The 16,605-nt window shown below is 32.2% G+C and overlaps 2 protein-coding genes across 2 annotated transcripts; both read right to left on the minus strand.

Moving 5' to 3' along the window:
- Positions 1-981: 981 nt before the first annotated feature.
- On the minus strand, positions 982-2,905 carry LOC124927630 (eukaryotic translation initiation factor 3 subunit G-like). Its single transcript, XM_047468089.1, has 2 exons — positions 2,515-2,905; positions 982-1,680 (listed from the first exon to the last, which is right to left on the minus strand). Exons 1-2 carry the CDS (start codon positions 2,858-2,860, stop codon positions 1,133-1,135), a joined length of 894 nt encoding a protein of 297 aa, XP_047324045.1. The 5' UTR covers positions 2,861-2,905; the 3' UTR covers positions 982-1,132.
- Positions 2,906-4,410: 1,505 nt separating this feature from the next.
- LOC124927672 (splicing factor 3B subunit 2-like) lies at positions 4,411-13,998 on the minus strand. The gene is made up of 18 exons (XM_047468131.1): positions 13,685-13,998; positions 12,835-12,954; positions 12,626-12,754; positions 12,450-12,512; positions 10,514-10,621; positions 9,800-9,877; positions 9,119-9,211; positions 8,925-9,011; positions 8,433-8,534; positions 8,205-8,324; positions 8,031-8,093; positions 6,663-6,799; positions 5,695-5,776; positions 5,553-5,611; positions 5,406-5,451; positions 4,936-5,027; positions 4,779-4,848; positions 4,411-4,686 (listed from the first exon to the last, which is right to left on the minus strand). The coding sequence occupies exons 1-18, from the start codon at positions 13,952-13,954 to the stop codon at positions 4,615-4,617; spliced, it is 1,791 nt and encodes a 596-aa protein (XP_047324087.1). The 5' UTR covers positions 13,955-13,998; the 3' UTR covers positions 4,411-4,614.
- Positions 13,999-16,605: the final 2,607 nt, after the last annotated feature.

Raw genomic sequence — 16,605 nt, forward strand, 5'->3', positions numbered from 1 at the left:
TATGTACCATTTGAAAAAAAAAAATTAGAATGACCTCGTAAAAACTCACAATGAATAAACGGATCTTAACATTAACCAAGTCCTATTCCAGCCAAGTCACTCAATTCTCTCTCGATTCCAGCCAAGTCGCCGATTAGCAACAATCAATAGACATATTTAATAAACAATTACATAGACTTGCCACAACATATGGCCAATATTCCTAGCTGGTTTTCATGGTGTTCTTCTCCAGTTTGTAGATAATCCTGATACAAAAGTTCTCCATCTTTCTCGTATATATGTATCATCAATTGTTGCTAAGTCCTGTTAGCACTCTGTTTTCACATATCCCATATTCTACTTTGTTTTCAATTAGTGAGGTTTGCAATTATATCTGTAATTTTGAATAAGTTGTGTAACATTTTGCGATATCTCTAAAATGTTGTAGAGCACAAGGGGAAACCTTCAAAACAATTTTCTTTTTTACCCCTAAACAGTTGGAAACAAAGATGAATTAAACAAATTCAAATTCCATGTGAAGGGAATATTTCATAATTGTGGATAAGAACTTTAATGTGTTTTCTCACTAAAGAACTAAACTTCTTCAGGCTCTACATTTAATCTTCTATGACGAGATGTCAGCAAACAAGATGGTGAGTTTCATATCATTAAGTTCAACTCTTAACAGTCTCATTTTAAATAAAGAAAGAAAATCGATATTTGGGATCCGTTTATCCATCTTCATCAATTTTAGCTGCACTGCAGTTATAATGTTTTATGGGTTTTGATTGACATACTTGGAAATACACACAAATACCACCACCCATTGATTAGGATTGATTGATTGATATAATGGCCAAAAGCATAGAGACCAACCAATGTATTGACTGTCATCTAACACTACACTTTTAATAGCAACAGTTATTATAAATAAATAAACCTAGTCTTCCAACAAAAACCAAACATTATATTTGAATTATGATAAGGTAAATCTATGTAAGATGCTTGTTTTAAAAAATCCACTTAATATAGTTTAAAGGAAGAATTTAAAAGATAAGAATAACCAGTTGTTTTAAGTCTTAAATAACCATGAAAATCGTCCCATCATCTTAACAAAAACAGAAATTCAAAGGAAATTTGTGTACCCTCCTCCTTAGGTTGTTCTCGGGGCAGACCATTCCACGCGAAGGATGAGATTGTCGTAACCATACCCATTGAGCTTAGCAATTGCCCTCTCACCATCTTCCCTGTTGACAAAATTAACGAAACCAAACCCTCTGCTCATGCCAGTCTTTTGATCAATGGCAACATAAACACGGGTAACAGAACCAAAGGTCCTGAAGAGTTCGTGAAGATCAGGCTCGCGAGTGTCTTCTGATAAATTAGTCACCCGGACAGAGTTCTCATCGTTCCTTCTCCTCATATCAGATCCGGCTGCAGGCCTTTCAGCACCTGCCCTCATGCTTGGTGGAACATAAGCTCCCTTGGTGGCGGTTCCAGAAGCAGCAGTTGTGTCTTGACCAGCAGCAGCAGTTGATTTATCAACGAATCCATCAGTTGGCATTGCCAAATCCTTGTATGGGCATCTTGATGTCCAGTGATCACCTTTCTTTCCACATGTCCTGCACACCATCAGAACTGCTCCTCCTTTTCCAAGTTGAGCTAGGGAATCACCACCCTTGCCTTCTTCCGCCTTAGAACCTGTTCTTAGCCCCAAATATGATAAAATTATATATGGTCATTGATAGAAAACATATCTAACATTGAATCTTTAATAGGAGATCTGAAGGAACTTATATAGATAGACAAGAAATTGAGAATAAAAAAACAAAGAAAGAAAAAATAAAGGGTTAGATTCAATTTGAGAAGAAAAAAATATGACATCATTTCCCCTCACAAAAAGAAATGGAACTATGCGCCTTGATGTCAGAAACATACACAGAATCATTGCCTTTAATTTTTTACTAAAACATTACATAACATAAAAACACATGCCTTCATCATAACTGAATACAAAAAAAAAATCTTCCAAACTATAAAAATTCTATCAGAAACATTCATCAAGAACACATTGAGTTATATCCTTGTTATTCAAAACCAACTTTATGAACATTCAAGATTCCATCACAGACTAGGGTTTATCACTGGAGGCCTCTCATTTCAATCAAGTTGTTCTTAATAGGAATTCAACATTATATTTCAATCTCTTAGTTCAAGAAGAGCTGCCCTAATTGGGTATCCATCATATAACTCCCCAAGTTCAGGCAAGAATGCAGATAATTGCAACCATTATCATGTTCTATAGATGGGTATAATCTAAAGCTAAATCAAGTCATGCATCTGAATTCTAAACCGAAAGCAAAATGCCCCCTACCCAATATCATGCTTCAGAAAGACTAAAGAAGAATCAGCTCACTGACAATTTCCTCATAAGTTTCATCATCAAATTCAACAGTGGTTTACATCTTAATCAAAAATCGCAAATGAAGGGTTAGATTCAATTTGAGAAGAAAAAAAAAAGAAAGAAAGACAAACCAGGAGCTCGGGGACGCTCAAGGATGATTTCCTCAGTTGAGACCATGGTTAGGCGAGCGCCAACATCTTCATGAACAGCATCTCCAAATTTAGGCCAAGAACGGCGCTCAATTGCGCTTTTGCTAAGTCGGGCCTTAGCAAGCTTGCGAATGCGTTTGGTGGTGGTGATTTTAACCTTGTTACCGTCATCGTCAAACCTGTACTCTATGACTTTCTTTATCCCGTTTTCGTCAGGTCCTATGACTTGTTTCGGCGGAAGGAGGAAATCAAGGTCTTCTCCGTCGTCTTCTTCAAGTTCTCCCCATCGGAGTTTGCTCGGTTGATACTGATCTAACGCCATCGCCATTACTGTTGAAGAAGGACGCGGCAGATGCTTTCCGAACAGGGTTAGCAGCAGCCGGTGAATGGATACATTTTGTTTATAGCTAGGGTTTTGATGGTAAACTAATTTTTATGCCCTTGAACTTTTCTTACAGGTATAACTATATTCCTATACTTTTAATCTGTCTTAATTCACCTTTAAACCTTTTAAATTTTAAATAAAATGTGCCTCATTTTTAAATTAAGAATATCCATTTTAATTTTAACCATATTGTATATATTGTTTTTATTTTTATCTTTTAAAATAATCTGGTGATATTTAACTTAAAACATTTTATAAAAAGATAAATCTAATTCATATAAATCTAAAAATTCACTCAATTTTAATTTCAACTATTGTCAAAAGTGAGTCACTCATAGCATAAACCTATATCAAATTGGAATTTGAAAACCAGCTCCAAACAAATACCTTTAAGATGTAAAAATTTCATTTATTTTGTTATGGAAAATAAAAATTTTGCATAGAAAAACATTGCAAAAATACACATATGTCAATATCATTTTTCCTTCACTATTATGTTTGGACATGTATAATTAATTTTATAAAAGAAATAAGAACTAAATTAAGCTTAATGAAATGATTAAAAATTTATCTTAATCTATTTTTCTTATTAAAAAAAAATTACACAACAAAAATCAAATTATGAAAATCTAATCTAAAACCTTTATTATTTTTATTAGAAAAGTTCAATCCATTTTGTTTAATCAAAGCCTACCCAAGATTTAGATAATAGAATATATATAGACACATGTATGATAAGGATAATGGTCCTATGGGAGAAAATGATAGGTATATGTAAAAAATGAATTAAATAGGGAACAATGAAACATTCGGATCATTTAAAAAGGCAACAACAAACACATCAGATCTTGGTTCAGTATCTTCCATTATCAATGTTCTAAATGGCGGTGACTGCCTACTGCTTCGGGTGCCTAGGCTGTGCTTAGGCGGTTAAAATATTTTCTATATATAAGTATAAATAAATTTAAATATAATCTAATCATCTCATGCCTCACATTATCTCTTCTCTTAGTATATTTCTTCATAATTGTCAAAGTTTTATGCATATATAAATGCATATATAAATAGTAAATAAATAAAATGTAAAAAGTCATTTTAAATAAATATTGAATAAGTGGAAGTTAGGAATTTTTATTAAATTTATATATACATATATTAATATTAGAAATTAATTAATTAAAAATAATAAATAATTAACACACCGCCCTGTCTATCATGTATAGACAGGGCGGTATAGAACCACCTACCGCCGCCATTTAGAACACTGTCCATTATAATGGAAGTGAACTCCAAAGAGTCCAGATTGAACCTACGAAGAATTTGTCTTATGGTCGCTTTAACCGTATGCAAAAAGACTCGGGAATAAAAAAAAAGGAAATAAAAAACAAGAAAAAACACCACCAAAAGGCTAGAAAAAAAGAAAAAAATTGATAATAGTTAATCCAACTTGCTGTCATGTTCGCATGGATCAAAAGTTATTGCTAACTATTAGAGAGTTTTAACTCCACAATACCATTGAAGATTCGAACAAAAATACCATCTTCATACCACAAGTGTTTAAATCTTTCATATCGTCATCACTAATCCAAAATGGGCACTTAGAAAATTGAAACTCTAGGTCCAGTTTTAAAGGGGTACAATTTGTAAAAACTTCTTGCAGAGAAGAGTTACCAAACAATAAAAGCTCGACACTATTCCTAGAATTTGAAGTCTTTTTTCTTTGATTTTCCGTCCTTTTCATGCATCTTCCTCTTTCTCTTCTTTTCATTCTGCACCAACAACAAATACATCCAAAATGTTTTATTATGTGAAACAAAGGAATAAATCGTAATGAAAATATATATCTTGGGGGATTGCAAACCTCGGCAACCATGTCACTGAAATCCTCACGCTGACTCCGCAACTTTTCCTCTTCACGGGCTTCCTCATACCTAGGTACCATTACATAAAGCAAAAAAAGCTATTAGTAATAGTTTAGTTGTAAAAGAACAAGAGCAAATAGGGGACCGGATACTGACTTAGCAGGCAACACATTTTCCATGGCTTCCAGCTCCTCCGGGAGTAAGGTAACATCAACTCTATCAGATTTTTGTCCTTTCAAAAGATCCACCTATAAAACAGATATAACATCATCATCATAGAGGAAAAAATCTATATACCATATGAAGCTAAAAAAAAAATATTATAATTTGGATTATGATAAGAAATTAATTTTTATATATCAAATCAAGCAACAAAAATTGCACTAGTATCATTATCCAAAAAAGAATCTTATACCAAACGAAAATAGAAATATCATTTTCAATTTTAACTCTGGCAGATTTCCAATGAGAGTGATTCTGACAATATACTAGTTTCAAAATAGGCTCAATGTGGTTCAAACACTACAAAGAGATAATCATAAATATTAATATGCCTGGATAAGAAAACTACATTCCATCAATATCAATAAACCAAAACATTTTGCATACACATGGAGAATCCATACCCTTTTAGCAGCTGCTTTATCTTGAGCTCCACTACCAATGACATACCTGCAAGCAGAAAGGTGAAAGACCAAGCCCAGTCATGTTTACAACCACTCGTGCTGAACAGAAAGAAAAAAAAAGAGAAATAAATGAAAAGCTTTGCGTACGTATGAGAAGTTCCAAGTAATGTCCCAGGGGCAACTGCTGATTCTTTTTCTTCAAGAACCTTAAAATGAAATAACAGGCAGTCAGCATCAGAAAATGATAATTTAGTCAAACATGTGGGATGAAGTATCATATAATACTCACTTGGTAAAGAGGCTTCTCTGGCTCCTTTCTCTGCTGCTTCCGAAGATCAATAACATCGGGAGTTTCAACCCCAGTTGGCGTACTGAACATTGAAACACCAAATAAGATTATTAATATCACATAGCACAAGCATTTATGTTTGCAATTCACAGCCTGTTGTAACCTCTAACTCCTTTCTCCAAATTTTAATCTTATTTTTAGAAGAGGATGCAAAAGGAATCATAAGAAAAATCATGATTGTGTGTATGGAGGACACATGGGTTCAATCTAAGGTCGAGTAAAGAGCACACTTTATGACAAGAGACATACACCACACATTAGTGCCATAAATGCACAATGTCCCCAAAAAAAATACACAAGTTTTTTGATTTACTTTTGCATTTCTGTCATAAACTTCAACACTGGCATGACACATAAACCCTGACAATATACAAATATTAAGGTTTTGATGAAGGGTTATTTGGATTTAATCCAAATAATCCTTTATCCAATACTAAAATCATCAATTAAAACAATAAAATACCATTTAAAGTCATTTAACCCAAATAATCCACTTATTTATCCAACATGTCTTTTTCCAAAAAAAATGCATTAAAAAAACTACATCAAACAAGCTCCAAGTTTTTTGGCTTTGGGACAATCGATGCACATCACATACAACTACATAGAAAGAAGAATTATTGCTTTGCTTATTATAAAGGAGGGGAAGTAAGAAAAACATTTTCTACAGTAAAGCATTAGTCAGTTGGGGTATTCATCTAATGCTACAGACGTCAGCTTCTAGTTATGAAATGTTCTCTCTTATGGAAAAGATTCATAGTCAGTTGTAAATTGTTCAATCAACATAAATCTAAACCAGACATCTAATAAACTCTAGGCTTTTGTGTTTTCTTCATAACTAATTGAATACAATGACAAACAATGAAGGATCAAAGTCCTGCAGAGAAGCAACATGAATCATAAAATACCTGGAATGACTGTCAACTGATTGGATGCCATCTTCCAACTCCTCTTCGTCCATCTCTTCTTCGACTTCCTCCTCTTCTTCTTCTTCTTCCTCTTCCTCAAGATCACCCCAATGCTTGGATTTATCAATAGGTTCATCCTGAATTGGCAATGACTTCCATCAATGTTGACAGGAAAACCAAGGAAGTTGAAGCTGGTCCCATATAGTACCAGATACATATAAAAATGATATAAAATGAAGAAAAACACTTTGTTACTAAGGGTGTTGTTTGATGACACAGCTTATCACTTAATCTAAATAATTAAGTGTGTATGTATCAGTGTTCTAAATGGCGGTAGGCGGTAGCGGCGCGGTAAGTGACTGCCTACTGCCTTAGGTGCCTAGGCGGTGCCTAAGCGGTTTAATATAATAAATTTAAATATAAATATAATAAAGATGTTCTATAATTATCATTTTATCAAAAAGCCAAATTAATATTCTCTAACATAGTAACATCTAACAAAAATAAGTATGTAGACGAGCTGAAGAAGAGATATATGTTTAGATGATCGAATGATATGTAGATGATAAGGGAGATGGGTGAATGAGATAAGAAACGGAAAAGAAGAAGATAAATGAATTGGAATGTAAAGAATTATTTCAAAATTTATATAAATAGTGGGAGATAAAGAGTGTTTTTATTGAATTTATATATATATTAATATTAGTAATTAATTAATTAAAAATAATAAATAATTAAATAATCTGACCGCCTCATGTATAGGCGGAGCGGTGTTGGACCGCCTACCGCCTAGGCGGCCGCCTCGACCGCCATTTAGAACACTGGTATGTATTCAGTTCTTTTCATAATTGTTATTAAAAATCAAATAATTCTTTAAGACATCGTTCAAATTAAGATAAGCTATGAATGACTTAAGTTGATAATATATAAAGAGCATAAAAAATATCTTCAAAATTGTTCAAATTACACTCTTAAGGTATTTGCTCAAGTTATTTTTGATAACAATTTGTGTTATAATCTTACTAACAAGGCCTAGATCGATCTAGGTTATTTGAATGTAATCACAAATAACTCATTATCTCAATATTAATCAAATCATTAAATCATCAAAACCAAATACCATCTATTTCTTTTTTTAATATATTTTTCATATATAAATTTATACCCTTTATGTATTTTTACCCAAATAACCCAATTGTCAATGACCTACACCAAACAAGTTTATTTGAAATAACCTACTTGTGATCCAAATAACCCAAAATCAAGGACCAGGTTTTCTATGGTCATTCAATTTATATAGAATAAACAAGAAATTAATCTCAGGTTATATATCCCTTTGGTACTACAACAGAAAACAAGGGATATTACCTCATAGTTAGGTTGTTCCGTTTGCTGGACACCAAATACATCTCCATATAATGGTCGGCCATACTATTTTTCCATAAAACAAGAAGAATTAGAATTTAGAATATAAACGGACTTCATAAGGACAAGCAACAAATCTTGACATGGTAAATATTAAGGAATGATATAACTTATTACTTCATCGACAGGCGGTTTTCCCCAACCTCCTGGGTGGTAACCAAAACTAGCTCCGGGAGGAATAGGTGCATTAAGCCCAGGGATTTTCAACTGAGGATATGATGGTGGAGGACCATATCTCTGACATTAATAACAAAAGGAAAACAGTAAGAAGCAGAAACTAAACAGCCTTTAGTATATAAGAAAATAAGAGAAATCAAATCATAATATGCAAATCTTTTAACAGACCTGCATGTTTATCAGCCATGGTGGAGGTGCACCTTCTGGCATACCAAGAGATTCTTTGAGCTCCTGGGAGAACATTCCTGGCTTCATCTCTCGCAGCTTAACCTGTAAAACATGTTCAAATGATATACGTAAATGATGTAAAATGTTACAATTGCAGCATTTTGTTTAGTTATCCTGAAATGAGTCAATGTGCTAAATAAAGATCACGGGGAGAGAATTTTTAAGCTATGACAAATGTGAAGGTCACATCTACCGTATAAAAAGAAAAAACTCTGAAACTACCAAGGATGGGTATCACAAAAACGAAATAGATAAGTATTCCATTCCTATACACCTAAACCAACTGGCATTCCACAATCAAGATCGTCATCACCGCCCGATACCAACAACTTACAAATAGTTGGAAGATAAAACTTTTGCTCGTGTGATTCAGAGGTCCATTAAGAAAACGGTGTGCACACAGTTTTGGCAAGATAGGCAATAAGGTCATACCTCAAATTCTTTCCCTTCATGATATAGCTCACCAACTGATGAAAGCTTTGGTTTAGTTTGATATTTGAAAAATGCATCATGTAGAACCTGAAACCGCCAGGAAAAAGAAAAGGAGCGTGTGAAATTAAATACTCAAATATTTGAGGATTGATCATGGAGAAAATTGCAGGCTAGAAAGAAGATTCAGAATGAACCTGGTAATCAATATCCATTTTCCCCATTTTTGGTTGCATCCTTTCACGTTGCTTCTGTTTAAGCTTCTTACTATCCTCCTTCTCAATGTATGCCTACAAAAGTAAAAAGTAAACAGAAAAAGTTAAAGCTGCTAAGGCTGACAAAAAAATGTCATAACAGATTCTTGAAGGGCTAAACAGACATATGAAGCATCCTCCTAATACTCTTTTGTTTCAACAGCCAAAACAAGAAGAAAATGGTATTGTGCCTCATTAAACCCAATCTCCAGGAAAAAAAAAGAATGATAAAGGCATACAAAATTGGAAAAGAAGATTAGGATCCATTTTGATGTGAATTATTTGGATGAAATCCAAACTAACCAACATCTCATCATCAATCACTTCTATCAAATCATCAACTAGAATACTAAAATACCCTTACTATATTCTTTATGAGATTTTATAATATTAAATGGTACAAGATAGTTTGGTCATTTGACCCAAATAATTCACTTTTTCATCAAATGATAATTTCTTAAAGAGAAAAAATTGTTTTGAAATAAACCCAGATCAAACCAACTCTGGATCTTTTCTTGAAACAAAAGTTACTTATATTCTTCCTATCACTAGAAAATGGACACTATTCTCAATTCCAGAGAAATTGTCTTCCAACCAATATAGTAAAAGAAAACTAGAGCATACCTGTCTAATTTTCTCAATTCCAGTAGCAGCAATGAAATCAGGCAGTTGGAAAGGTTGTTTCTCTATACCACGTTTTCCCTGCAGGATGATTTAGTATGTGAGGTAACATATATATCAATAAATGGGATTCTTAAAATAGATCAACAGAAGGAAAGAACATATTAAGCTTTGGACGTTCAAGCCATAGAATGAATGTACAACAGGTAGATATAAATTCAATGAAGAATGAACTTGGACACAAAGGCAGTGAATAAACATGAAATCAGTAGGCATAAATTCAATGAAGAATGGCCTACAGTACCACAATATGTACCAAATCGATGCAAGGGATGAGGAGACTTATTAGAATTACTAAATTTAAGATCCAATAAGATCAATGAGCAACTAGCTCCCATGTAGTATTTCAAATGGTGGTGGTAATATATTTCTTCATTTTTCATTATACAGGAAAAGATTTTTTTTAATATAAGTTTCTATATCCCCACAATGGGCTAGAAATATATTTAAGATAAAGCACCCAAGGATCCCTTGGCCAAACACCTACAAGTCCAAACTTCATTGTTGTCACAGCAGCTCCCCTGCAAGAACCACATACATACAAATAAGAGAAACCTCATTGCCTTACATTAGCCTCTGCCACTCTCAGTTAAATGTACCTAACAAAATATGCATGCACGTCTTTAGCTTAGTTTAAGTTCAACTATAGTAACAAACCTGTAAAAATTTCCGCTTCTGACACCAATGCCTTGGTACTGGAACAGTATTTCGATAAGATTTCAGGTATACCAATAACCTTGGGTCAGCAGAAGTTGCATCCCATACCTGAAGAACACACAAAAACAAAGGCTTAAGTTGATAAAGTTGAAACCAAGATAAAAGTTCCCATTACTCATATGCAACAATAATATGTTTCACCTACTATGTCACTTTTGTATTTTTATAATGTGGTGTGGCGCAAACGAAAACCACGAGAAATAGTAAATGCCTTGTGATTGTGAGACTTTTTAAGGTGCCTTTTAGGATTAGGTTATGGTGACCCATCCGTTTTGCCTAGGATGTTTATATCCTATTTCTCATTCACAATCACAATCAAATGCACACAGACCCACAGCAAGTGACACAACAGAGTGTCACAAAGGTTACCCCTTGAATCTTAAGAGACTCAAGCTAGTGATGGATTGCGACAATGTGGTCACATGTCTAAATTAGGGGATTTAAGAGTCTTACATGGAAAACTACAAAAAGTAAAGTGTTGGAACCATAATGTGTTTATAACCTATACACTGATAACACATCAAGGGATCCGTCATTATGAAATAAAGAGTAAATTGATCTTGACTACTACCTTTAATTAAATCATCAAGGAAAAAGAAAACGCATGGTAAATATTGGAAATTACCAAGTATTTGAGCAAAACTACATAACCTCTCATATTTTGCATAACTTATCTCAAGGGATATTCACATTGTTGGACCAACCAAACAGAAAGAAAAAAAAAACTAGCCAAACAACTTTTACTTGGGTTGTGTCTCTATGCAATAGAGTGCAAAGTGTCAATGGCTAATCATAAAGTTTTTTGGCAAGACACTAAGCAAGTCATGTAAACATTGAAAACAATTTCCCTAAATGTTAATAGGATAGAGAACTGCACAACCAAAACAAATGAAGGCACAAATCCAAATTGAGGCACAAACTTGTACCAAAAACTCAAAAAGAGCCTAAACATTATTTTGCCAATAAATTTCCTTTAACTTACTTGTACAAGGAATTAAAATGGGATCAAAGTTATAAAATAAATTCAAAACCGGGGCTATCTATTGGAATGGGGCTACAGCGTCTAATGGGGTGAAAGTTATAAAATAAACTTAAAAGTAGGACCTATCGAATGGAATGGTGCTAACACAGTCTATTTTCAAATCAACATTGTATCTTCCTGTATGGCATAGCAACCACTAGGGTGTATAGCAGCTTAACATCAAGTTACAGTGCAAGCAAACATGCCCTCACGAACACTAGTTTTGCTCTACAAGAAAAAATAGAGGACAAAAAGTTGTCTTCCACAAGAAGATAGACTAAGAGGAGGAGCAAGTTTCAAGGTTGGTCCAGGATCATGCACCGCAAAATCCAAAGACAGCCTCGTTAAACTCATAACTTCATTATGTATGAACATTAAGCTATATTGTTGTCATTGGAGGTTGTAGCAAATGTCAATTTGAATTAACCTTGTTGTAGCACAGGGGAGCTTGTGACAAATTTGGTCTTCTAGTAGCATGATATGGGATAGGGGAAATTCATTGTAGGAGAAGAAGGTCTTTTCCATAAAACAATGTTAAGATTACAAATAATTCTTCAAGCTTAACACCATTACAAATGAGTTGTCTAACTTATCAAGATTACAATTAAGTTCTACAACTTAGTGGAAACCCCTAATGATGTTGTGTGAGAGCCTTAATTAGCACAATTGACACAAATGTGGGCCTAAAGTAGTTCAAAAGAGTATGTCCAAGACCTGTTTGAATTTCTAGTACAAATGTCATTTATGCTACAAACCAGGGTGAAGCTGAAATAGGTGTGTGGTCAAAAAAGAAGGTGAACTATAATTGTCAGATAAATCAAACTAGTAATTGAAAAACTTATCATCCATCCATACCTCAACAACATCAGGCCTCGAACTTATTTGCTTCAGTTCAGCAATTTTCATCCTCCGCTGAATCTGGAAGACAATTCATAACAGTTATAACCCATAACAAGAAAGCTAAATATTCTCAAAAGCAGCAAGACAAAACTCAATTCAATTATTAATTCAATAAAAATCGTAGCATAAACCTTTTTCTTCTTGTTTGACAGACCACCTTTATCCTTCTGACGAGTATCCTGCTCTTCCTCTTCAGAGTCTGAGTCTGCCTTCTTGTTAGATATTGCGTTATCAGCAGCCTCATCCTTTTTATCATTCTCCTGAAAGCAAGATGAGAAAGAATTTCGGATTCCACTGGACAAAACCAAATAATAGAGAAAAATATGAAGAATTGTGGTACCTCAGTGTCAATATTATCCTTGAAGCTAAACTTTTCAAACACCCTTTTCAAATCCTCATCCAACTCAACATCAAAATCAGCTTTTTCTGGTACATATTCCACTTCAACTTGCTCTATGGCCTATGAGTAGCATATGGGGCAAAAAGGAAAAAAAACTATATTAATCCAGATGATTCACATATAAAAGATGGCAGTCTACACAATCAACTATTTAGTTATTTAGTTGAGTCAATGGAAAGAAATTAGGAAAAAGTTAGACTAGCTAGAGTTCTCATGTAAAATAAAACAGGCAAACTTTAGGAGTGGAAACAGTTGATGTTAGATCTGGGAAGTAAGGTGACAAACTTGGACAAGTTTGGAACCAAGGAAATAGCTTCTGATGTGATATAAAGCCAAAGATAAGGAAAAAGAAGCATAATTACGAACTCAACCAACTTCTGAATTGAAAATTTATATCTTCTCAAGCCTACAACAAGGTAAAAGGTGTAACTAAACGAAGATTAGATGCACAAACCCTAAAGTTCTCTAATGAATAGAACTATGAGCAAACTCAAAACAATGGGAAAAGACTCGAACGGAGTCCAAAAACTATAAAGGTTCCTAAAATTTGGGTTTTCCGTATTAGCGCATGAATCATCTTCCAAACTAATCGTCTTTGAACAGAACCTAGACTAAGAATTCCAAATGGAGTCACAAACGCGAGCATATAACCATCTCTACCACATTTCCGAATAAAGAAGCTACATATCGTAACATGAATCATGCGCATGAATTTCGGAAAGCGACACAAATCCTCATGAGAACCTTAACAACATAGTATAGTTATCAGGACAGACAGTCATTCAAATACCTTTAGGGGATCAACATTTTCTCTGGAAGTGTCTCCATCCACATCATCAGCGTCGGCATCGCTGTCGTCCCCATTGGCGGTGTCTCCAGCTTTCCGCGCCTTTGAAGCCTTATTAATCTTCTTCTGCTTCCGCCGGCGCCGGCGACGTTCGCTCTCACGAGATTTCTTGACAACAGTTGAGGAGGTGGCGTTAGGGTTTTGCTGCTGCTTCAGATCGCCGCTAGAGTTGGGCAAAGTGGGTACGACACCGTTTGCTACTTCTGCAGTCATTTTTTGTGGAAACGATTGATCTTTGTGAAAGGGAAGAAGGAGAGAAACGGAGATTAAATAGGGGCCGGGCCAAACACAAATGTCAAATCTTTTTTTTTAAATCAAATAAATTGGCCATTACAAAAGAAAAATGAATGTTATGTTTTTAAAATTATTAATTATAAATAATTTAACAATTAAGATCTTCATAATTTATGATGTGTAAATTTAAAGAAATTATAAAAAAAAATTAAAATCAAGAGAATTGTTAATTTATATTCAAAGTTATTTCACTATATTTAAATTTGAAAAAAATATAAAATTGTGAGTTTAATTAGTTTGATCTTATTTTTCATTCAATCACATATATAACATTTTCATAATTTAAGTGTTTTAATAGTTGATTTTTTTTTAATTCATAGTAAAGACTATATATTCAAATTTGGAGAAATTATAAAAAGAAAATGAATGAAAAGATAAGAGATAGTTTTGATAATAAATAACCAGTATATTATGCACATAAAAAAAAATTTCATTCATTTATTGTAATTTTACTAATTTTTAATCTTTATGGACAGTGAACCCACATTCCGACAAAAGTATTTATTTACTCTCATATATATATATACAAATTAATCATAACTTTCGACCCGACGTTCCGGACACTTTAAAAATTAAACATCATTATATATATATTAGTTAGTTAAAAAGTTGAACTTATATTGTTAAAATGTCTCGCGTTTATTAAATTTGGTGTTAATTTAAAATATAAAGTGTTGCTAGCTTAGTTGGTTAAAATGTTGTATTTGTTTTTGTTATGTTGTAAGTTCGAAACATAATTATAATATTTTTAATTTTATTTTTAATCGTTTTACTCTCACATTTATTTCTAAATTAACTATATCATTTGACCCGACAATTCAGACACTTTAAAATTAAGCATCATTATTTATATATAAATATCTTAAAATATTAAGAGCTCCTAAATAATGAAATTTGAAGTGATCAATTGACTTATTTATTTAAAAGTGAAAAATTAAATAAATAAAATAAAAATGTTTAAATTCTAAGTTAATTTTATAATATTCAAAACTAAAATGATAGGAAAAGAATAATACCTCAATTAAATAATTTATTTTTTTACTTAAAAAGAAGATGGAGAAAGAAAATAATAAAAATAAATAAAATTTAAAAGAGAGTCCATTGCATTGGGCTACCCAAGGTGGGCTCTTATACATTATTACAATATATATATATATATATATATATATATATATATATATATATATATATATATAATTAATATTAAAATAATTAAACAATTAAATTAGCTCAAAATTTAATATTAATAATCTTTTAAAAATAAATAAAAAAAATCTTTGTCTCAAAAACTACATTATTCTTGTTAATTGATATGAATTGTTTTGAATTAATATCTCATATTATTAAAAAAAATATGAGAACTAATAATATAATGTCCTTTTATTTGAAAATTAGAAATTATTTATGACTCTAGGTAACAAAAGCTTCCTCGAAGGGTATAAACAAAAGATCAATTTTATGTCTTAAAAGTTCAAATTAATGTTTGTTCGGAAAAAAGAAAGTGGAGATTTATGGGTATAATACGTGCATAATATAATTAAGTATTTTATATCTAATAAATTTTAAAAAATTATATATTTTATATTTATATTTTAATATAAAGTAAATTAAAAAATAATAATAAGTATATAATACTATAAAAAAATATATTTACAAAATTAATTATATTAATTAATTTATTTAAATAAATAATAATTTTTTTGATTTTAAAATATAATTTTGTTTTTTAAAATAAATTCGTATAAACACGTAAAATCAAAATTATTTATAAACTCGTAAAATCGTAAAATCTTATTATCGTAAATTTAAAATGGTAAGAGTTTACCTACGTATTTAAGAGTTTATTTAAAAGTAGACTCGTTAACCTTATGTGAAATCGTAAAATCGTAAAATTTAAGAGTCAACTCGAGATTTTAACGATCTTGGTTGCAAGGATAAATAAAATTAACATTTACAAAGTTGAAATAGACAATTCTCACATCTTTGTCGTCGCGATCATCATTATCGTTTTCAACGCTTTAATCATCTTTTCGTCGATAATATTTATGGTATGAACATGAGGGACTTCAATGGTTGAGACAATCTAGTGGTCGTCTTACTACTCTCATTTAACGTTGTTTTTTCTATTCATCAAAAAAAGAGAAACATGATAACAAATTTGATAAGGAGACATTCATTTAATTTTTTCTCATTAGTTCACCAATTTTACCTTCATTTATCGGTCAAACAAAGTATTATTTCTTACATAATAGACTTATCATATTACTAATCTTGTAATTTCATTTTTGCACTCAACTATCTCAATAGGACCAACATCTTTTAATTTCACTTCTGAAAAACCAACAATCGCATCATATCACTATTCTCTATACCTTAACAATCTCATTCATATCATTGACAAACCAATTTTATTACCGATCTCATATCCATCGGCAATACAATACCCAATCTTAATTGACCTCACAATCCAATTTTACTAGCCTCTTATCCCTCGTCAAATAAAACACCTCTCATTTATTACCGTCCTCTTATCCACACATATAATTTACTTAAATTTGCATTTATAAAAA

Source organism: Impatiens glandulifera, chromosome 1 (assembly GCF_907164915.1).
Source record: "Impatiens glandulifera chromosome 1, dImpGla2.1, whole genome shotgun sequence".
In the NCBI taxonomy this organism is placed as follows: domain Eukaryota; kingdom Viridiplantae; phylum Streptophyta; class Magnoliopsida; order Ericales; family Balsaminaceae; genus Impatiens; species Impatiens glandulifera.

What these genes read in the sequence shown, in the direction of transcription:
- LOC124927630 (XM_047468089.1), bottom strand. Translation starts at nt 2,860, where the DNA reads ATGGCGATGGCGTTAGATCAGTATCAACCGAGCAAACTCCGATGGGGA. An exon ending in TGAGCGTCCCCGAGCTCCTG is followed by an intron (nt 1,681 to 2,514) that starts GTTTGTCTTTCT and finishes GGCTAAGAACAG; the next exon opens with GTTCTAAGGCGGAAGAAGGC.
- LOC124927672 (XM_047468131.1), bottom strand. Translation starts at nt 13,954, where the DNA reads ATGACTGCAGAAGTAGCAAACGGTGTCGTACCCACTTTGCCCAACTCT. An exon ending in TCAGTTGACAGTCATTCCAG is followed by an intron (nt 5,777 to 6,662) that starts GTATTTTATGAT and finishes TTCAATGTTCAG; the next exon opens with TACGCCAACTGGGGTTGAAA. An exon ending in CAGAGAAGCCTCTTTACCAA is followed by an intron (nt 5,612 to 5,694) that starts GTGAGTATTATA and finishes TTTCATTTTAAG; the next exon opens with GTTCTTGAAGAAAAAGAATC.